Source organism: Equus quagga, chromosome 4 (genome assembly GCF_021613505.1).
Source record: "Equus quagga isolate Etosha38 chromosome 4, UCLA_HA_Equagga_1.0, whole genome shotgun sequence".
Taxonomy (NCBI): domain Eukaryota; kingdom Metazoa; phylum Chordata; class Mammalia; order Perissodactyla; family Equidae; genus Equus; species Equus quagga.
Genome location: NC_060270.1, coordinates 116,077,024 through 116,101,394, shown reverse-complemented (window position 1 = coordinate 116,101,394; position 24,371 = coordinate 116,077,024). Strand labels below are relative to the sequence as shown.

Below are 24,371 nucleotides of genomic sequence, written 5' to 3'. Positions count from 1 at the left end.
TTTTTCCTTTATAGTTAACGGTTTTTGTTCTCTGCTTTTTTGCCTACCTCAAATTCAGAAAGAAATTCTCTACGTTCTTCTAGCAGTTTTACAGTTTTAACTTATATATTTAGGTCTCTAATCTATCTGGACTTGATCTCTGTATTTGTTATGAAGCAAGGTCAAATTTAATTTTTTTCCGAGACAGTAGTTTAAGTCCTCCTATAGTTATTTTCACTTCTTTTGTTTTCTAAGTATACGTGTTTAAAAGGAGAAAAGAAGAGATACTCCAGCAGTCGCTATTTATTCTAGATCAAAGAACAATTAAACTAATACTGAAAACAAATCAGAATAGACTATAAATTGTTCTTAACATCTATGTTGTGCAAGCTATTTAAAATGTACAAAGTGTAATGCTTTTGTTCAAGATTATTTCCCACTCATTTCATCAAAGCGTGAATAACTGCAAAAGTTTTTAGCGACTAGCCTCCAAAGATTACTTTGATTTCACAGAGATGGCCAAAAAAAAGCCAGTGTGGGGGCCAGCCTGGTGGCTAGTGGTTAAATTTGCATGTTCCGTTTCAGCGGGCCAGGGTTTTCCAGTTCAGATCCCGGGGGCAGACCTACACATCACTCATTAAGCCATGTTGTAGCAGCATCCCACATACAAAATAGAGGAAGACTGGCAACAGATGTTAGCTCAGAGCCAATCTTCCTCACCAAAAAAAAAAGCCAGTGGGTAAAGTCTGCACCAAAATTAAATTTAAATTTGTAATATGCAGAATTCATTATTAAACGAGCGGATGTTGGGCCCTACCCAAAGGAATTTTTTTATTGGAAGTGACAAAAAGCACTCATTTTGTCACGTAATTTTAACAGTCACCCAGAATGGGCTGAGTGGATGTTACTCCTTATGTTAACTTCATATTAGACAACAAAAATACTATCTAAAATTCTCCAACCAATCTTTACATAAAGGTCAGCAAAAGAAAACTAACAGTAGAAAGGCAAAAAAAGAACAAATGTTTTAATCAAACAAGTTCCTTTTTCATATTTAAAACATCACAAGTGCTAAAATCAAACTGAAATGGTACATTTAAGGTATTACATAAAATTATCCTTTTCATAAATCTAAAGAAATTGAAATGAAAGAAATTATGGCCCTCATAGCTAAAACAACTAAAGACAGTCATTCAGCATATAAAATTTCTTCATTTTACCTGAGGTAAAAGTATAGACTCTGAGAAGTTGGTTATAATACACATGCTACTATGCGTTAGTAATGTCCTACAAAAAGACCAATTTGGAACTATTAGGTTTTAATGCTGGGCTCTTATATTTTAACTGCAAATTACTTTAGGTCTCTGTAAAATATAATAGACTCGTGATATTCATGACAGAATCAAATTTAGAACTTTGTGGATCCCTGAGTTGACAAATAACATTACCTATAAAATAAAAAGGTGACCATCTTCAAGATACTTGAACCAACAGATGCAGAGTCCATGTTACTCTCATGTATAATATTTAAAACTACATTCTGCCACTAAGATAAAGCCAGTACATCTCACATCTGAATGCACATATTTCAGACTAGGAAGAAATGTCTTGCTTGGCAGAACCTTGGATTGAAAACTTTGCTCCATTATCTACAGTTCCAGCACCAAACTTACACAGTTCAAAAAGAGTTCCATGTCAGAATGTAAGCTTTTCAGCTCTACTTTTTCTTGCATCCAATGCCCTGGGATTTGAAAAACAAGGAAGCCTGATTTAAAAATCATAAAGCCTAGCATACGGCCAAGGGCTCCAAAAATCTCACAAAATATCATGAAGTAAAAGTGATACCTTTGAAGTCAAAGAAGTAAATGAACAGAAAAGAAACATTATAAGAAAAGTTAAAGGAATTAGAGATATTTAACTTCAGAAACAGCTACAGAATGACTTGATTATTACAGTAAAATGATTTGGATTTACATTCAAAACTATAAACAAGCATTTATTTAAAATTCATAAGACTGTACTAAGCACTGCAGGACATACAGAATTGGTATGACAATATGACTTTTGTTCTTAAGAAAACTTACAACTCTAGTTAGTCAAAGCTGCAAAGACATTTAATTTGTAGGGTGAACATATGAGCAGGAAACATGCAACTTTTACCAGAAATGTGATGAGGAAAGCCAAGAACCTATAACAATTGTTGAAACAGGGTGACAACTGAATGGATCTTTACCATGACTGAAGAATTTGTTCGAGAACTTTAAGAAACGGTTTTTGTTGTAAAATACCACCTTTCCTTAGGACTGAAGTAGATTATATGGTGGAAGGTATAGTACCAGAACAAGCTTTCAAGACCAATGAAATCACTCTATATGGAAAGAAAACTCTGTGGACATACATATCCAAGAAGGAAGTGCAGGTCAGGATCTACAGTGACTAAAGATAAAGTGACTCTCACTCTGGGGCAGTGCACAGAGGCAGCAAAATATTAGTAGAAGCAACCATCTATCCTCAGAGTGAGTTCCACAGTTGCAATAAAACTTTAATGAAAAATTATGCCACTGAAAACATAAAGTACAACAAACCCAAACAAATTCTCTCCATTTAAACACTAACTTGTGCTTTGTAAGCACCAATTAATGTGTAATACCTTTAAAGTCAAAGAACAATGACATTTTTCAAAAGTTTTAGTTTACAGAAATCTATAGCACTAGCTCTGAAATACCTGCCTTCTCTGTTTAAACCCAGGAGGACTCAATTCATCTATATCTAGAAAGAATAAGAATGGCAAGATTATAAACCTAGGGATTTATAAACTGACAAATTACATATCTGTTCAAAATACAGAGTATGTTCAGGACAAAACTTCTGATTTTCCCCTAAGATCTGTAATAGCATATAATAATTGCTTCTAATTTAATGGCTAAGTTTAAAATGTCAAAGTTACCCTCTCAAAAATATATATAATCAACATTTGCTTATAAAAATTTCCCACCTTGTCAATGTTCTTTGCATGAGAATTAAGGGAACCTCCATGAATTTTCATTGAAAGTTACTCTGAGTTTCTGATACCTAAAGATTTCCCTTTCTTTCTTTCCAGCTCTGTTATATTTCTTTCTTGTGGTATTTTATCTACGTTTTCTATGTGGTTATAGAGAGCAAAGGGTTTGTATTTGTTCAGTCCTCTACAACGCAAGAATAGAAAATCTTTACAAAGAATTTCAAAAACTGCCCTTACAATCTAATATTATTAACGCAAAAGGGTGAATTAATACTGTTCAGCCAAATTAGTATTTTCTTGTACTCATCCTTTCTAGTCACAAATTCCATTTTCTCTTTTAGGAATATCACAACTTTCTTATGCTTCTGCCCACCGTCTTTCACTGGAACAACAGGAATTTTTGTCACAGGATAACTTTTTACAATGAGTAACTACTGTGCTGATGTATATAGTGTAGAAATGTAAAGTCCTCCCAGAGTTTGGAGAGAGAACAAGATCAATACAACGGATGAGTATGGTAACCTTTAGAAGTACCTCAAGCACAGTATAATAGAAACAGCCCAAGAATGAAGCTTAAAAACACTTAAGTTTTTAACCCCAATTTCCCACTGAGCAGGTACCTCGAGGAAGCTATTTAACCTCTCTCATTCTCAATCTCCTGATTATTTTTAAGAAAATATTACTACCCAGCTAGGGGTTAAGATAACTCAGTAGGCACTCAATAACTATTATTACCTTAAGTAATATTTGTAAATGTTTTCTGATAAAAATCAGAGAAACCTACTAACTCAACTGTTGTCCCTAGGAAACTAGACTAGATATAGAGAAAACTATGATCGAATTCAATCCTATTTATTATCTTGTCTGTGATAAGGTAATGGTGCTTCTGGAAGTACCAAAATGGGAACTGAATATTATTTAGTCATTTGGTTTTAGTTCTTAAGTAGTTTATTAGCACATACTTAATGCTAGCGCATCTAAGTTACATTTCTGTGTTTAGAGAATTGCCCTCTGGATGAGTCTCCATGGGAAGCAAAGGCTACCTTCCACTAAATCAAATGTGCCCAACATCCACTTTCTTGGTTTTCCTTGCAGGCTCTGCCAGTCAGATGTGCCCCCATTCTCTTCCCACTTTCCCCACTGGGCTTAGACTCTAGAGGCAACGATGCAAAAAAATGAGGCCTTTAAGGAATCCATTCCGTTAAGAGTGGCAGCAGCAGCAATCTTCCAATGTCTAACACCAGCAGATAAATTCTCTGGTTCTATTACAATCTCGATAAAAACCTCTCTCAAGACCACTGAATCCCCTTTGCTCTGAATTTATGCTCTCCAAACCACACCTGAATTATAAATTTTGTTTTCTACATATCTTAATATCAGGAAGCGCATTAACAAGTGTACTATACACTGAAAAAGGAATAATCTAACCATAAATGAATACACAGGGGTTCTAATTTCTTTAAGTGAGTATCTTATGAGTGTGGCATGTGGAGGACCCCTATAACCTGATCCTCTCCGGGAAAACCAACACATCAGTGCCAGAACACCCAAGAACCAGATTCTGAACCCATGAGACCACTAAGGTATAATCAGTTGTGATAAATTCTGTGACTAATCATTCATTCCACACACATACATTTCTAACATAAACCACTACCTAGCCTATAGTACTCTAGAGAAGACAGCAGGTGTCTCATGCTTTCAATGGCACTGTGCTAAAGTACAAGCGACTATTTGCCCTCTCCCATAAAAGAAAGATGCTGTAGAGAGAAACGAAGATAGTATCTGAGAGGAGAGGAAGTTGGTTTCTAAGTTCAGAAGATGCACTTTTTCCCCCGGAAGATTTTGTAAAGCCAATCTCTACATAGATAAGTTTCTACGGTATTAAACATTATTCTATTTGAAACATAAAACACTTAACATTTAGAACACTGGTAAATTTAATTTTCTCCAAAATTTCCTTCTACTTGAATTTCATGATTTCTCAACTAAGCCTCCACCAACATGCTGTCTAGCCACACTTAAGGATGGGAATGAGAAGGCAGATAATATTTATTTTTCCTATTAAAAAGCAAACATCAAATGCACATCTTCACATCTTCATTAAAATTAGTTCCTAATTACGACTCCTGAGGTTTTGTTTCAGGTAGAGCATACATTAATCAGAAAAATGGAATGATTATGTTGCAAAGAACAAGAATTTCTCTAAAAGAATAAGACTTTTCTTGCTGCTATTTCAATATATTGACATACCATAAAGTTTAAAAGATATTAACCTAAGCATATTAAAGCCCAATAGATATTAAGTCAAAGTGCAATACTGGAACATAATCATAATATATCTGATCCAATTTTTTACCTAGTCTCAATTTTTAATTTAGTTTTTGGAGCCAGCATTCAAATATTACATAGTGTACTCACTGTCCATTCAAAAGTCATATCAAAATTCAATAGACAAACACCAGCTTTGGCAGGGTCAGTGTTGCTTAAACTCAACTAAGAACTCATTTTACAATTCTGTCCGCATCTGGAACAGCAACAATACAAACTATCTTTAGAATTCTCATCAACACATTACCAAAAACATTTCAGGAATGTGAAAGCTATCACAAATGACTGATCTTTCTTCATCACATCTTCCTTAATATATCTCAGAAAACTCATTTTAAAAATACTATTTATAGTCACACAGACCTAAAATTGTTCACCTTCCATAATAACCCACGCCAAATGTAAATTCTCAGTCTTAAAAATGGAGTTACTTTGAATGAGAGAGTGGCATGGGGATTGGGTGGTGGGGTGACTATAGACCTTTTAGGATCCTGCTTCAAACAAATTACCTATAAAACACCATTTTTGACACAAATGGGAAAATGTGAATGTGGACTGCATAATCAGATACTATAAAATTTCTGTAATTTTAGGGAGTACGATAATGGTATCATATGATTTGTTACATTAAGTCTTTAGTTTTTAAAGGATACATATGTAAATTTTAGAAGTGACACAACAATGTCAGAATCTAAAATACTACAGAAAAAAAGCAATTATGGTAAAATGCTGATAACAAATAGAAGGAGGAGTCATTATATTATCCTCTCTATTTTTATGTGTATCTATTATTTAACATGTTACGTTTGTTACTTATGTTTAAGATATTTCATAGAAAGAAAGAGAAAAAAAGGAATGAAAGAAAAAAATAAACCAGAGTTACCTTTTCCCACTCAACTCAATCTGGCCTTTCTTATTGAAGAAGAACTTGGAATCATTATATCCCCATCCATTCCATTTCATAATTTCTTGCCTAATAAGAAGAAAAAAATAAATAAATAAGACCTATGTTAAACATCTCAAAACTGAACAGTGTATCATTTACTAACATTCACAATCATTTAAAAGACCTTATCCCACTAATATTATATTAGTTTAAACAAAATAAATACATATCAAAATGTCTGTATCAATATTTCTAAAGCAGCACCTGCTTCACAAAGGGCTACAACCACTAAATTTAATGCATTCAAAGGAAAAAGGAAGAAGAACAAAGGAGAAAAACATGCTTAAAGTATGAATGTTTTATTTTGTACATGTTATTGAGTTTACATTGTAAGATGGCCTTAAAAACTATGCAATTAAAATAAATTCACTTGAATAGAAAACAAATTTTTGTATATATCAGAAAAAAATCACAATTATTAATCTTCTGCTATGATGAAAAAGACCAATTTATAAAAGAGGTTCACTAGTAATGACTCTAGTAATAGTAGATACTTTTAATATAGTAGATTAAAAATCTGAGTACTCAGTTTACAAACATTCTAAATCCTTTAACTTCCATGTAACTACTAATCTCTACCTTGACCTACATATTAACATTAGCATAATAATGACTACAACAGTTTTCAGTATTCCAAAACAATATGCTATTTTTAATTTCCAAAACACCAGTATTTCATAGTCCTAAAAGTCATTTTCATCAAAATCAATGACTCACTCAAACAATTTTGCACATTACACAAGAACAGATAGGTTTGGGTCCATGCAGAACACAATAAGCAAACACATCTAAGTGTCGTGTCAGCATTTATTACGTGTTTTAGCGTGGTGTCCTAAAATATCTGTGATATTCTATCTAAATAAAGTGATGGTGAATCTTCTTAGTGAAAATTCAATTATTCAGTTTATGACGAATACACTTAAAAGAAAAAAAGGTTATTTACTGTATTAAAATTTGAAAATACATCACAAGAAAAAAATTTGTAACTATGTGTGGTGATCGATGTTAACCAGACTTATTGTGGTGATCATTTCACAATATATACAAATAGCAAATCATTATGTTGTACATCAAACTAATATAATGTTACATGTCAATTATATCTAAATTTTTTTATTTCAAAATAAACAAAGATATACTGAGAAAGCATTCTAATTCTCCATAATTCTCAAAGAAGAAGAAAATGACAATTGACAAGCAAATTTTTTCATTACAATCATAACTCTTCATCCAGTTCTAAGGCTTTTTCAAATAAGTAGAATACTAATACAATACAACTGAACCAAATACAGGTCATTAATTGTGTACTGAACTCTCCATCTATACACAAAATTAAGAAAAAGAAACTAGGAATACTCTCTTTAAAATTAGTTTGCTATCAATAAAAACTGCTCAAAAAATATCTCAAGAGTATCAATCCAGAGACTGGATTTGTAGATGAGCCTGTTATAAACTATTATCCAATATTTTCTTCTGATTTCACATTCCTACCTCACTGCAGAGGGAGGTTTTGGAAGAAAGCTTTTGGAAAAATCTCTATAGAAAAACGTCATGAATAATGTCACCATTGACACATTTGTTTTCTTAAGATTACACTTTCTAAAAAAGATTAGGTAATGATACACTTTGCTTTTTTCATGATTATATTCTCTTCTCTTTTATGAAGTATAATTTACTTAATATTTTATTTTTATTATATTTCTATAATAATTTACATTAGAAGGATAATATGTACATTTTAATTAATATCTTTACTTAATGTTTTATAATATGTACATAAATTTTTGTATGTGAAATGCATTTTATTAGATAGTGAATTTAAACATTTGTCATGAAGTCTGTACTCTATAAAATAGTCGTTTGGTGTTACACAAAATAAATGTAAAAAACACCAATATCTTGGTATTACTACCACTAGGTACTGGGAGATTATTTCAGTACAGATGTTGAACTTGGCATTTTTACACAGCTTAACAATGAGAATCATTTTCCTTAAAATTATGCCTAGAATTTTGAAAAATTATTCCCAGGTGGCCTCAAAGTAAAAAGCTAAATCTCATTATATGTATTTACTTTTAGCACTTTGTGAGAAAAATGAGTCAAGGTAAGCAGAAAATATCTACCACTGTATACTAAAAAATGGTGAGATTTACAAATTAAAGAATCTTTGGCCTTAAATTCTCAGTTGAGTAATATCCCAAAAACTTCCAGGTTTTCAAGTGCAGACTAAGGTAACTTTTTCTCTTTTCATCTCAATCATAAAGTTCTGCCTATGATATGGGCCTTACCATATTTACACCAGCTTTTGGAGCCTTGACAGAAGTTGAAATGTAGGCATTTGGACTGCATTTGTGTCCCCACAAAAGTATCATGTTGCTTAAATGGCATATAATTAAAATCTAGGTTACTCCAAAACCAATCTTCAAGTACTCCTTCAAGCCTTAACAAAAAATGTAGGCAGGGGCCACCCCATTGCCAAATGGTTAAGTTCGCGCGTTCCACTTCGGTGGACATGGCTCCGCTCATCAGGCCATGCTGAGGCAGCATCCCACATGCCACAACTAGAGGGACCCACAGCTGGAATATACAACTATGTACCAGGGGGATTTGGGGAGGAAAAGAAAAAAAAAAAGGACTGGCAACAGTTGTTAGCTCAGGTATCAATCTTTAAAAAAAAGTAGGCAAATTTCCTAGGCTTCTGATTTTAAACTCTTATACACGTGTATCCTCTAAAATTACTAATATATTCTATGAGAGTAAACACAACTATGTGATTACATTAAACTTTAAAATAACTTCTTGTATAGAAAATAAGAGTAATGAGTACACTGAAGAGTAAGAGTACACTGTAGGGCCTTATAGCACTAAAAACTGGAGCAAAACTTTACGCAGTCCTAGAACTCTAAAGCTAAAAAGGTCCTTAGACGGCACCGAGTTCAACTGCTCATTTTTCAGATGAAGAAACTTGTGCCCAGAGAAGCAGTAATGATTACATCACTAAGCTAGTTGTGAGCATCAGAAGGCAAACTCCCAGTCTCAGGATTCTTCCTGTTGAGAGAGGTAATAGCTGAAACCCACTAAGTCACGCCCTTAGGTAATCAAAATGATTTAAAGAAATCCTTTTTTTCATCACACAAACATTTTTCAAAGCACTATTACATGTTATTATTATAGTTATTCTTCTGCACTTGACCTAAAAGGAAACATTTAAAAATCAAGAAATATGGTTGTGTCGGTAAGCCCAATGCCCTGTACTTCCTCTATCTATAGTATAACGAATTCTGCCCTTCAGAATAATGATCCCAAAGTACTGCAAGCACTGAAATGAAGATCAAAGAATCACCAAATTTCCATAAGATTCAAATAAAAGAATTCAATTGTCAACTAACCCCAGAGATCAATTAAGCAGACTGATCTCTCAGACTTTCCAATTCTTAGAGCTACTACACCAGATTTAATGTTTTCAAAATACGAGACACCTCCTCCCAGCAAGAAAAAAGAAAAGTTGATTTGATTTTACCACATGAAAAAGTAAAACAAATTTACACATCTGACCACAGCATCAAACAGTAAAAAAACACGCTGTATTAGCTGGTCCTAACAAAAGAAAATGGAGACATAAAATAGCATCACATATACACAAGGTGGCAGCATTCTCCCATGACACGCACAGTCTTTATTTTGCATTTCCCAGTGCTGTAGTTTGCACAATTTTTAACTGAAATATTTAGATTTAGCATTATTTTTATGAAAACCATACAGACTACCTTTCTTTATTCTTAAAATGGGAAATTTTCACTTTTAAGTCTCTGTACATACATAGATTAATAGTCAGATTACTATTCCTCTAACACTAATAAATTGCAAGCATCCTGATATAAATGCACGGTTTCTACCATTATTATTCCTAATACTGACATTTTCCATTAGAAAATCAGGAAAAAGAAAATATGCTTTAACCTACTTTTATCTGGGGTTAGCAATAATTCAGCTAGCTGATAACTAAAAAAAAAAATTTTTCAAACATAGTTCCAATAATTGAAATTCTAAATAAAAGATACTTCACTAATCAGTTCAGATGAAAACCAAATTTTTACCTCTTTTTCAATTTAAACAATGAGAAAAAGATCATATGATCTCAGAGCTTTTGAAAAACAAAAAGTAAAGAATGAAATTTAAGCTCCAATGCTGGATTTCTAACTAACCAACCTCAGTATCAGCTAAATTCAAATTAATTCCATATGTAGTACAATATGTAGAAGTTAAAAATAAAAGCCCTTTCAAGGATTTTTTTGTGCTAATTAAAATCTTTATTATCCAGTTGTATGCTTAATTATTTCAAGACCAAGATAACCTAAAGGAAATCATGAAAGTAAAAATAAAAGTGATGAGAGAGATACCAAGATTTGATCAATAAAACAGATATATCTCTGAAAAGATATACTTCAAAAAGTCCTATAAATGAAATAATATTCCTACCGGCTTCTTTTATTTAAAAGAAAATATTGAAGCTGCATGCCCACTAAAAATATAAAGGCCCAGGGGCCAGTTCCATGACCAAGTGGTTAAGTTTGCGTGCTCCACTGCGGCGGCCCAGGGTTCGGATCCTGGGCAAGGACGTGGCACCACTCATCAGGCCACATTGAGGCAGCGTCCCACATCCCACAACTAGAAGGACCTGCAACTAAGATATATAACTGCGTACGGGGGGTTTGGGGAGATAAAGCAGAAAAAAAAAACACTGGCAACAGTTGTTAGCTCAGGTGCCAATCTTAAAAAATATATATACATATATATAAAGGCCCAATGAGGGAAGAAAACTATAGAATACTACTTAATTCTAAATTTAATTTAAAAGATATATGCTTTAAAATAAATTTAAAACCATGTTCACCTTGAGTCTACAAGTCCTACAAAATTATTTCTAAAAACTCAATAGCAAATTTCCTATAAAACTATTTATAATGCTTACTGCCTCAATCTAACAGTGCAACTAATTGCCTTTCAAGTAGTTTAGTTAATCTAAATAGCTCAGTTATAAGCTCAATAATCTATGTGTACTATAAGAGAAAGTCCCTTTACAAAAAAGAATAGGGAAAAAGCAAATAGAAGACATAGATAAGATTGAAACAGCAATCAGAAACCTCCCAAAAGACAAACGTCCAGGACCAGACAGCTTCCCTGGTGAATTCTACCAAACATTCAACGATTTAATACCTATCCTTCTCAAACTCTTTGAAAAACTTGAAGAAGATGGGATACTTTCTAACTCATTTTATGAGGCCAATATTAGCCTGATACCAAAACTAGACAAGGACAACACGCAAAAAAGAAAATCACAGGGGGCTGGCCCGTGGCCTAGTGGTTAAGTTTGGTGCACTCCGCTTTGGCAGCTCAGGTTCAGTTCCTGGGCATGGACCTACACCACCTGTTGGCGGCCATGTTGTGGCAGCAACCCATATACAAAATAGAGGAAGACTGGAACAGATGTTAGCTCAGGGACAATTTATTTTCCTCAAGTAAAAACAAGAACATTGGCAATAGATGTTAGTTCAAGGTGAATCTTCCTCAGCAAAAAAAAAAGAAAGAAAGAAAATTAAAGACTAATATTGCTGATGAACATAGATACAAAAATGCTTAGCAAAATACTAGCAAATTGAATACAGCAATACATTAAAATGATCATACACCACAATCAAGTGGGAATTATTCCATGAATGCAAAGGTGGTTCAATATCTGCAAATCAATCAATGTGATATACCACATTAACAAAACAAAGAATAAAAATCACATGATCATCTCAATAGATGCAGAGAAAGCACTGGACAAGATTCAGCATCCGTTTATGATAAAAACTCTAAATAAAATGGGTATAGAAGGAAAGTATCTCAGTGTAATAAAGGCCATACGTGACAAAGCCAGAGTTAACATCATATTCAATGGTGAAAAACTGAAAGCTATTCCTCTAAGAACAGGAACAAAATAAGAATGTCCACTCTTGCCACTCTTATTTAACATAGGATTGGAAGTCTTCGCCAGAAGAATTAGGCAATAAGATGAAACAAAAGGGATCCAAATTGGAAAGGAAGAAGTAAAACTGTCACAATTTGTGGATGACATGATTTTATATATAGAAAACTCTAAAGAATCCACTAGAAAACGACTAAAAGTAATAAACACACACAGTAAAATTGCAGGGTACAAAATCAACATACAAAAATCAGTTGCATTTCTATACACTAACAACAAAATAGCAGAAACAGATATCAAGAAGACAATCCCATTTACAATTTCAACAAAAAGAATAAAATACCTAGGAATAAATTTCACCAAGGAGGTAAAAGACCTATACACTGAAAACTAGAAGACACTGTTGAAAGAAATCAGAGAAGACATAAAAGAAATGGAAAGATTTCCCATGCTCATGGATTGGAAGAATTAACATAGTTAAAATGTCCCTGTTACCTAAAGCAATCTACAAATTCGATGCAATCTTTATCAAAGTTCCAAGGACATTTTTCACAGAAACAAAACAAAGAATCCTAAAATTTATATGGAACAATAAAAGACCCCAAATAGCCAAAGTAATCTTGAGAAAAAAGAACAAAGCTGGAGACATCATATGCCCTGATTTCAAAATATACTACAAAGCTATGGTAATCAAAGCTGCATGGTACTGGTACAAAAACAGACACACAGATCAATGGAACAGAATTGAGAGCCCAAAAACAAACCCACACATTTATGGACAGCTAATTTTTGACAAAGTAGCTAAGAACACACAATGGAGAAAGGAAAGCCTCTTCAATAAATGGTGCTGGGAAAATTGGACAGCCACATGCAAAAGAATGAAAGCAGACCATTATCTTACACCATACACAAAAATTAATTCAAAATGGATTAAAGACTTGAATGTAAGACCTGAAATCATAAAACTCCTACAAAAACACATAGGCAATATGCTCTTTGACATTGTTCTTAGCAATATCTTTTTGGATAGGTCTCCTCAGGCAAGAGAAATGACAACAACAAAAAATAAACAAATGAGACTACATCAAACTAGAATGCTTCTGCACAGCAAAGGAAACAATCAACAAAACAAAAGGACAATCTACCAATTGGGAGAAGATATTCACAAATCAGATACCCAATAAGGGGTTAACATCCAAAACATATACAGAACTCATATAACTAACAACAAAAAACAACCTGATTAAAAAATGAACAGAGGATCTGAACATTTTTCCAAAGATATACACATGGCCAACAAGCACATACAAAGACATGCAACATCACTAATTATTAGGAAAATGCAAATCAAAACCACAATGAGACATCACCGCATGCCCGTAAGAAAGGCTATTATTAAACAGACAACAAATAACAAATGTTGAGAGGATGTGGAGAAAAGGGAACCCTCCTATAACGCTGGAAGGAATGTAGAATAATGTAGCCACTATGGCAAACAGTATGGAGATTCCTCAAAAGATTAAAAATAGAAATACCATACAGTCTAGCTATTCCACTGCTGGGTACTTACCCAAAGAACACGAAAACACTAATTCGAAAAGATATATGTACCCCTATGTTCACTGCAGCATTATTTACAATAGCCGAGCCTTGGAAACAACCTAAGTGCCCACTGATGGATGAATGGGTAAAGAAGATGTGGCATATATATACACATTGGACTACTACTCAGCCATAAAAAAATATGAAATCTTGCCACTTGGGACAACACAGATGGACCCTGAGGGTATTATGCTAAGCAAAATAAGTCGAGAGAAAAACAAATACCATATGATTTCACTCATGTGGCAGATTAAAAAACTACTACAAAAACAACAAATAAACACATAGATTCAGAGAAGAGATTGGTGGTTACCAGAGGGGAAGAGGGGGAGGGGGAGGGCAAAAGGGGTAAAGGGGACATTTGTACACTGATGGATGGAAACTAGACTTTTGGTGGTGAACGCAATATAGTCTATACAGAAGTCAAAACACAATGATGTACACCCGAAATTTATATAATGTTATAAACCAATGTTACCTCAATAAAAAATATATATAATTAATGTTACACAGCCAAAAAAATAAAGTTAAATTAATAGAAAAAAAAGACATGGATTGATTATCACCACTTAATTAACACTGTTACAAATCTCACAGTTCCAAGATTGTTAAAACATTTGACTTAAAAAGTAGATAAATGCCATCAGGCTTTGATAGCTTGACACCATTAAACATCTGAATCATAGACTATTTCCTCCTGCCCTGATTAAAACTCACCAAGCTACTTCTAATTATACTTCATTTCCAACAGAGAAAACATGGCCAACTGAAATGGCCAGGAGGCTTGACAATTTTTTTTTTCATCCTGAATTAGTCTCTTGGCATTCTAATTAACTTTGGTCACTAATGAGATTAGTTAACACGAGTCAGCCTACCTAAATATGACTGACTCTAAGACTCTGACAAAATCAGGTTTCTGGAAAGGTCAACAAGATAATATCTCTGCCCTCAAGACAGTGAGACAGTGAGCCTTCTCCTTGCAAAACCTGGGCATTATCATGTGACGCACTGAATTTCAATGTTTCCTCAATATCCCCATTGTAAGTTTTAAAATTCTAGTTGCCATAATGAAAATTTGGCCCTTCCATGTAATAAATTATTAATGAACTTTCTAATTTTTTCCAATGTGATAGTATAAAATAGATTAAACATAAGAATTAAGACACAGAAAGTTGTTAGTAAGAACACAGAGAGGAGGAACCCATATGCACTACTGGCTAAGTCACTCCACAGCGCAATCACGTGCTAAATTTTCAAAGGTAAAGCCTTTTTTTTGAGGAAAATTAGCCCTGAGCTAACATCTGCTGCCAATCCTCCTCTTTTTGCTGAGGAAGACAGGCCCTGAGCTAACATCCGTGCCCATCTTCCTCTACTTTATATGTGGGATGCCCACCACAGCATAGCTTGACAAGTAGTGGGTAGGTCTGCACCCCGGATCCGACCCAGGGAACCCCATGCCACTGAAGCGGGATGTGCACACTTAACCACTGCGCCACCGGCAGACCCAAAGCTAACAGCATTTCTTTGACCCAGCTATACAACCCCTGGATGTCTATTCGGGAGAAATTCACATATGGTTCCATAAGAGAACATGTTTGATATACTCTCTGAAGCATTGTTTGTAAGAGTAGCTGGAGGCATCACTAGAAGAATGGGTAAGTGGTAAGTAAATTCCACGAAATACTATGCAGCAATCAGAAGCAGTGAGGTAGATGGGTATATACACAAAACATGAAGAGATTTTTTTTAAACAGTGGTAAACACAAAAGGAGAAACAATAAGATCTATAGCGTAATACCACTTAAGCAAATTAAAAATACACATACTAAATAACACGCATATTTTACAAAACACATATGCACTTATTCAAGAATATTCATGGATGCCCATGGCAGGAGGCAGATGGGATTAGGAACCAGAGACGGAAGAAAATAAAACTAAGACAGGCCTCGCATTTGTTCATAGACAAATGCCATGAACTAAAAAAGTATGATTATCACAACTCTGAACCTGAAGCAAATATGCAGCTCAGCCCTTGAATCTCAGTGCAGTTTCTTTCTGTTCCAACATAACAATTCTCTTTCACATATATACAGAAATCCCATGATGGTTTGTTATAAAACCCATTGTTGGGCTTCTTAGCAATCTCTACAAGAGTTTAGTTTTTTTTAAATGATAGAATTCCATTAAGAATGAGTGACCTTCAAACGTACAGCAAATCAAATACATATTTAACTTCCTACAGTCAACTTTTTATAGTTTACAAGAAACTGGCACTTTGAAGAAACTTTTTAAAACCTGAATTCAAGGGTCAACAATTGTGTCCTCAAGGTCCAATTCCTGTTACACTTTCTATGAATTAACAAATGGAAGAAAAAGGAATTACAGATATGGGAAAAAAAATCTTATTAGACAGAGGCACAAAGAAGAGGAAAGAAGAGACAACTGAGGCAAATAAGGCAAAGGCCAGCCGTACTCCTTGGCAGAATAATCTGGCACCCACTACTCTGCAGGCTCCTAAGGTGCCTTCTCTTACCCACAAACTTTTTACCCACTACCAAATTCTACAAATTAGAGGTTCATTATTGTTGTAATAATCTCTTTGAAAATGGTAATACAGACTATTAGGCATTTACACTTGTAGTAGCATCTATTCCAAATATTTTGTACTAAGGCAGACGTGTACACACACATACACACTCACACAAGCTTGGTACCTGCCATACTGAAGGCCTGGAACGGCACAACCATATTATCAGTTACCCTCATGCGTTGGTCTACATAAATGAGGAAAACAATCCAAATCAGTATCACGGAGTTGTCATAGCGACAAAGAACAAGGATGTATACTTCCCTTGACCACTTGTGCTCCCTGGGCTACACTTTAAATTTCATGATTTGTTCCCTCCACTGTCCATTCTAATCTAATTTAGGTAACCCACTCCAGACTTTCTCTACCACCAACTAGGAAAATGCCAACTCACTTTCATTGCTCCCTCGCTGCTTGCTGGTAACTGGAAGAGGAATTCTATCACAAGCTTATTATACTGACCAATCTGAAGTGACCAAAGGTCATTTCTGGTACAGCTTTACATGTCTGCAAAAACTATAAAACTGAACAAAACAAAGAAAATATGAATGTCTCCAAAAATATGTATGTGATTTTAACTCAGAAACCTACCCTCTGAGTTCTCTTTCTTAGCTGTCCTCCAGGAGACAGCCAACCAATACCTTTGGCAAAACCCTAAAAAGATCAAGACTGAAATCCATACCTGCTTGATATACATAGCATTCTTGCTGTAACAAGTGTTTTTTCTACTTAAAACAATAATAGCAATAATAATGATGATAATAATAATAATAAGCAGCAGCCCCTTCTACTTTAAACGACAGGTAGTTGGAATTATTACCTTTCCTGCTGGCAAACCCACAGAAAAAGATGAACTCCACAAAGTTTGAGGGGAGAGAAAAAGAATCTCTAGTGGTGGGGTCTCAGAATCTACATTTTAAGCAAGCAACAAGCGCCTCCAAAAAATTCTGAGGCAAGCCATCCACAGACCACACACAATGCCTCAAGACGTGAGGAAAAGTTGAGAGCAGAAGCCTCATCTGTTGAATAGCCACAAAGGGATACAAAGCCTTAATGTAAACAGTTTAAATTCAAGCTGCTGTCACCCACAGTTTCTCAAAATCAGGAGGGATAGGAATTGAGGGAAATAAAAAAAAAAAAAAAGAAAAACTTTAAACTCACTGCACTATAGGAAAAGATGAACCCGAGCAGAGTTTTTCCTGCCAAACAGGGCATCAAGCAGGCCAAGGAGGGGCACTCACCATGTGGAAGATGGTTGGGGGAAAAGGGGTAACAAGAAATGGAGATCTGGTTACATGACAGGGGGGTAGACAGGTCTACACCCAACTTTTACACAGGATTATCCTGGAAGGGGGAATGAGGGCTATACTGAGATAATATTTTCTAATTCAAATTGCAAGAAAGTTGATGTGTTTGGAACTTTTCCTAGTTTATACAGGTTAAGAGGGTTACAGAGCATAAAAATTAAGACGATTTATCAAACAACTTGTCTTTAGCACGATACTATGTTTATTCAAATTCCAATATATGTGGTCACCAAGGACACATACCGAGTAGAGGCAGCAGTGAGCCATGACTTCTAAAAGCCACCGAGAAGAGTTACAAATGAGAAACAGCAAACAGTGACGATGGTGTACATGACACTGACAACCAGCCTACCATGCAGTATGAGAAACTGCTGATGCTCTTCACTCTTTTGGTTCTTCCTTTCCTCCCTAACACATAAGGTGATATTCAGTAGAAATTTCTTCTCACTATTAAAATGCTATGGTCACCACTGAGTACCTCTTCTTGCTGTGTTTCCAACCTTAGAAACTATTTAAGCACTGAATTAATATCACTCCTTTCCATATAGTTTACGGCAACAGTAATAGTACTGCATAATACTATAAAGCTAAGGGTTTTACAATCACTTCATCTCCTTCTCACACCAATCTGATGACACAGGCATTATCTGCACTTAAAATATGAGAAAACAAGTTCAGAAAGATGCAGTAACTTGTCCAGGATCACATAAACCCTACCATGATACAACCAGGGTTTAAATGTTGATCTTTTGCCTCCAACATTCCTTAACTGCCAAGCTATGACTTCAGTACACTCATTGATTGCCACACAAGGAATACAAAGTATTACAAGAACTCAGATAATTTAGTGTTCATCTCTAGCTAAGAGGAAAAAGGCTTCACTGTGGTAGCATCTAAACTTCCAATTGCTTTGGAGGATGGTAGAAATTCAATAATCAAGCAGAGGCAGAAAAAGCACAAGGACTTTCCTATGCTATTAAATAGCCCAAAGTGGCTGAAGCATAGAGCATGCGCAAAGAAAGTCCTGGAAAACAGCAGAGAGGCTTGAATGCCAAATTAAAGGGATTGAGCTTTACTTCAACAATCAATAGTGAGCAATAATCAAAACACCTATTCTTCCAGCCACACTAAAAGTTATCATAATTCCTTATACACACCATGCCCTTTTATGTCTGCCTGCCTTTGCTATATATCCCCTGTCTGAAATGCCCTTATCTCTGTAGAGAACTCCTACTTATCCACCAAGAACCAGTCCAAAAGTCACTTTTCCTATAAAGTGTTTCCTATCTTCCTCAAGAAGAATTTATGGCTCCTTCTGTATATACTGATTATAGCATTTACTACATCATATCTTCTATATATCTGTCTACATATCTCCACTGAACTGTCAATCAATTTTGCAGTGTTAGAATTTAGCACAGCACCAGCAGGCAGCAAGTACTCACACTTTCTCTGAACAAAGATTGGTCTGGTAATGGAATGCAAATCACTTGAAGAAGAGAAAATATAGAAAGGGAGACCAGACTAGATGTAACACAATTAAGATTTCATGTAGGTTGATGTCAATGGGAGAAAAACAAAGGTGTCTTGAGAATTACAATAGAATCTATCTGATTTGTCAACAGACTGTATAGGGAGAGGAAATGGAGCTCTGCAAGGCCTTATGGCTGAGATGTTGGGCTTGAATGTCTAAACAATGGTGGAAGTAAACAGAAATAGTAGAGTATTGGGATTGAAGGATAAAATAATGACCTTATACATGTATGCTAGATTGGAGAAACCAGCAAGACATTCAGATAGAAATGCCCAATAATTAAAAATATGAAAATGGAGGTTGAGTTAGAAATATTAATTTAAAAGGTCTCCCACTAATGGTAAAACCCAATATAGTCCAAGTAGATGAGATTATTAAGGAAGAAAGGACTAAAATCTTAAGAATTTGTAAATTTAGGAAGCAGAAGGAAGAAAAGTCAGCCAAGGCAGGGCCAGAAAGGTAGGAAGAAAATGAGGATAGTGTAATAACATGGGAGCTAAGGAAAGAGCTAAGAATATCCATCAGGAATTGGGAATTGGTCAAAAGGATGACTAAGGATTTTATAATTAGGTTATTGATGGCTTTTAAGAGGGTCATTTCAAAAGGGTAATAAAGGCAGAAAACAATTTCAAAAGTTACCTGAGCATGCTTTTAAGAAGCAGGAAAAGTCAACAAAGAAAAAAGACTCAAGAGGAAAATACACAGGATAATTCATGGAGCAAGATTCTGGAAAAGGAATCATCAAAAAAGATGAAAAGATGATCTGGCTGTGACAGCTTTCAATGCATGATAGCCAGAGTTAGTTCAGCTCATTTAGCTGCCTGGGCATCTATTTTTGTCCTAAGATCACCACCACTTCTTTCCAGGCAATAGCTGACTAGAACAATGCAGACACATGACTCAGCTTTTGGGAACATGGGGGTTCAATTATTCTTCGATAGTGGCTGAATATCCTGGAGGAGTGGGGTGGCCATATTTTTTTTTTTTTATTAATGTTATGATAGATTACAACCTTGTGAGATTTCAGTTGTACCTTTTTGTTAGTCATGTTGTGGGTATACCACTTCCCCCTCTGTGCCCTCCCCCCACCCCCACTTTTCCCTGGTAACCACCGATCAGATCTCCTTATCAATATACTAACTTCCACCTATGAGTGGAGTCATATAGAGTTCGTCTTTCTCTGACTGGCTTATTTCGCTTAACATAATACCCTCAAGGTCCATCCACGTTGTTGTGAATGGGCCAATTTTGTCTTTTTTTATGGCTGAATAGTACTCCATTGTGTATATATACCACATCTTCTTTATCCAATCATCAGTTTCTGGGCATGTAGGCTGGTTCCACATCTTGGCTATTGTAAATAATGCTGCGATGAACATAGGGGTGCAACAGACTCTTGAGATTTCTGATATCAGGTTCTTAGGATAGATACCTAGTAATGGGATGGCTGGGTCATAGGGTATTTCTATTTTTAACTTTTTGAGAAATCTCCATACTGTTTTCCATAGTGGCTGTACCAGTTTGCATTCCCACCAACAGTGTAAGAGGGTTCCTTTTTCTCCACATCCTCTCCAACATTTGTCACTCTTGGTTTTGGATGTTTTTGCCAATATAATGGGTGTAAGGTGATATCTTAGTGTAGTTTTGATTTGCATTTCCCTGATGATTAGCGATGATGAACATCTTTTCATGTGTCTATTGGCCATATTCATATCTTCTTTTGAGAAATGTCTGTTCATGTCCTCTGCCCATTTTTTGATCGGGTTGTTTGTTTTTTTGTTGCTAATCAGTGCGAGTTCTTTGTATATTATGGAGATTAACCCTTTGTCAGATAAGTGGCTTGTAAATATTTTTTCCCAATTAGTGAGCTGTTTTTTTGTTTCAATCCTGTTTTCCCTTGCCTTGAAGAAGCTCTTTAGTCTGATGAAGTCCCATTTGTTTATTCTTTCTATTGTTTCCCTCAACTGAGGAGTTACAGTGTCCGAAAAGATTCTTTTGAAACTGATGTCAAAGAGTGTACTGCCTATATTCTCTTCCAAAAGACTTATTGTCTCAGGCCTAATCTTAAGGTCTTTGATCCATTTTGAGTTAATTTTGGTGTGTGGTGAAAAAGAATGGTCAATTTTCAATCTTTTGCATGTGGCTGTCCAGTTTTCCCAGCACCATTTGTTGAAGAGACTTTCTTTTCTCCATTGTAGGCCCTCTGCTCCTTTGTCGAAGATTAGCTGTCCATAGATGTGTGGTTTTATCTCTGGGCTTTCAATTCTGTTCCATTGATCTGTGGACCTGTTTTTGTACCAGTACCATGCTGTTTTGATCACTGTAGCTTTGTAGTATGTTTTGAAATCGGGGATTGTGATTCCGCCGGCTTTGTTTTTGCTCAGGATTGCTTTAGCAATTCGCGGTCTTTTGTTGCCCCATATGAATTTTAGGATTGTTTGTTCAACTTCTGTGAAGAATGTTCTTGGGATTCTGATTGGGATAGCATTGAATCTGTATATTGCTTTAGGTAGTATGGACATTTTAACTATGTTTATTCTTCCAATCCATGCGCAAGGAATGTCTTTCCATCTCTTTATGTCATCGTCAATTTCTTTCAAGAAAGTCTTGTAGTTTTCATTGTATAGATCCTTCACTTCCTTGGTTAAGTTTATCCCAAGGTATTTTATTCTTTTCGTTGCAATTGTGAATGGGATTGAGTTCTTGAGTTCTTTTTCTGTTAGTTCATTGTTAGTGTATAGAAATGCTACTGATTTATGCACGTTAATTTTATACCCTGCTACTTTGCTGTAGTTGTTGATTATTTCTAATAGTTTTTCGGGGTGGCCATATTTTACCACTTGGACAGAAGAGCAGAAAAGGCTGATCTGCTTAGAGAAACACACAACAGATACTAGCCAGAAGCACTGCTAGCAGGAAACCTGATGGCTTTCTGGCTCTTGGTTCTAATTCTATGCCAACAGCAAGCTTCATTCCTGTCCTTTGGTTCTTTGGTGTCCCTGTACTCTTGTAATAAACTCTCCTTTTCTGCTTTACCTAGTTCAAATTAATTAATACTTGTAACCAAAAGTCCTAATTAATACACATACTAAAAAAGAAGAATACCTTTCTAAAAAAGGTTAGCACTTTATAAAATTTGAAGGCAGGGAGTTGAATGTACTTTCTGAAAATAATAGCAGATGGCAGGTAAGAACTTGAAAATAAAACCAAAATCAGACTAGCAGTTTAATCGTTATGCTGTGAAGCTACAAATACTTTGTGAAGACAAAGCAGACAAAATACTATCTGGAAATCAAGAATGATATACAAGAACAAAAGTAGAACCTTTTACTTCAAAATTATATTTTTTAATTTTACTCCAAATGAAGATTACCACTATGTCAAAACACCAAGACATTAAGCTAGAAATGTCCAATAATTAAAAACATGAAAATAGAGATTGAACAGTTAGAGATATTAACTTAAAAGTTCCCCCAATAATGATGAAAGCTAACACTGGAAATTTTACTTCAAAAATGAAGCTACCGATTTTCTTTAAAATTCATCAAAAATAAGATAGACTAAGACTAGATGGAGAAAAGGACAGATTAATAGATAGATATGTGATAAGAAAAGAAAGTAAAATGTTAATGGTAGAATCTAGGTGGTTGGTATATGAATGTTTATTATAAAATTCAACTTTGCAATATGCTTAACTTTTTTTTAAATAATATGTTTGGAGGAAAAGAAAACTGCTGACAGTATAATCTTTAAAGTGTATCACCTCACATGGAGGGATCTGCCCAGACAGTAAGTATGAGCCATCTGACTAAGGGTACGTTGTTTACTGATAACGGTAAGTGGTTTAAATTGGCACATTTCAACCAGTAGCCTCAGCTCTCTCTCTTCATCTCCACAGGGGCCTACGCAAGCCCTGTTTAAACACTGTTTCCTAAGGTCCCTGTGGTCATGTTTTGGTTTCCCCTTAGCAACTCAGGCCAAAACATCTAACTTCCTTTTATTTGAATTTTTGGAAAGCTGTTTTCTTAAAGTACAAGATATAAATGTGCTCAAAGACAATGGCAGTCTTTCTCCTAGGATTCCAATCATTTCCAATTCTTTATTCTTGGTCAAAATTAAGTCCAAACAAGCAGTTGTCCTTTATGTCTGCTTCCGCCCACTGACCATGAATGAATGATGTATTCTAGTGCTCTTTGACCCATTAAAGCCCTTTTTAAAAATATGCTTTAGGGAAATTTTTAAGGATTTAATTGTAAAAAGCTTACCGTAGTATTCTTTATAACAGGGAAAAGTTGGAAACAATTAAATCTAACACTGTACTGGTTAAATTGTAGTACCTACATAAATACAACACTTGCGCAGTCACGGAAGATGATGATGTTGCACACTAATATTTCTTGACACGGAAAGTTATTCACAAAATAGTGAAAAATGGTAGTTTCAAGACATTATTACAGCACGACTTCAGATACACATGTCATATCTGAAAGATGCCAAGATGCTATAGTTGTTATCTCTTAATTAGTTTGGATGTTTATCTTCATTTTGATTATCTATTATTTTCTATTTTTTCTGCAACAAAAATGTATAACATTTCAGAATAAATTCTTTATCCTGCCATTTTTTTATAATTGGTAAATAACTGCCAGAAGCTCTGCTGCTATCAGAATAAGACTTCTCAAAGCTATCCACAAAGCTGAAGGCCCCTATCATTCCTAAAGCCAACTGCCATACCAGTTTTATAAACTTTATTATATTTGTCCATTCTCCTACCCTAATTCTCCTGATTCTATTCTCATCCAAATTCTCTCATCAATGTTTTCACCTTCAGATTTAAGAATTCTTGTAAAACATCTTGACATAGACTAGTACTCTCTCAACCCTTCTAATCTGTTTCTTTGAAATCAAGTTGCCCTTCCATTGCGATGCCAGTCACCATTCCCCTCTCATAGCTCTGCTACAGCACTTAGCGCCTTGCAGTAACAGAAGACACACTAGCCTTCCTTAGCAGACCTGCAAATCCCAGAATGCAGAAACTATGTACTAATCCTCCCCAGTGCTCAGCACATAGAAAACACTAAATAAATTGCCAACAAACTTGGGTAGATGA

General features: G+C 35.0%; 1 protein-coding gene across 1 annotated transcript in view; it reads right to left on the bottom strand.

Moving 5' to 3' along the window:
• Nucleotides 1–24,371, bottom strand: part of AGPS (alkylglycerone phosphate synthase) — a 140,990-nt gene that overhangs the window by 106,203 nt on the left and 10,416 nt on the right. Inside the window, exon 2 of the mRNA XM_046658916.1 lies at nucleotides 6,195–6,284. Within this exon, the coding sequence (XP_046514872.1) occupies nucleotides 6,195–6,284 (90 nt within the window). The remainder of the gene's footprint in view (nucleotides 1–6,194; nucleotides 6,285–24,371) is intronic.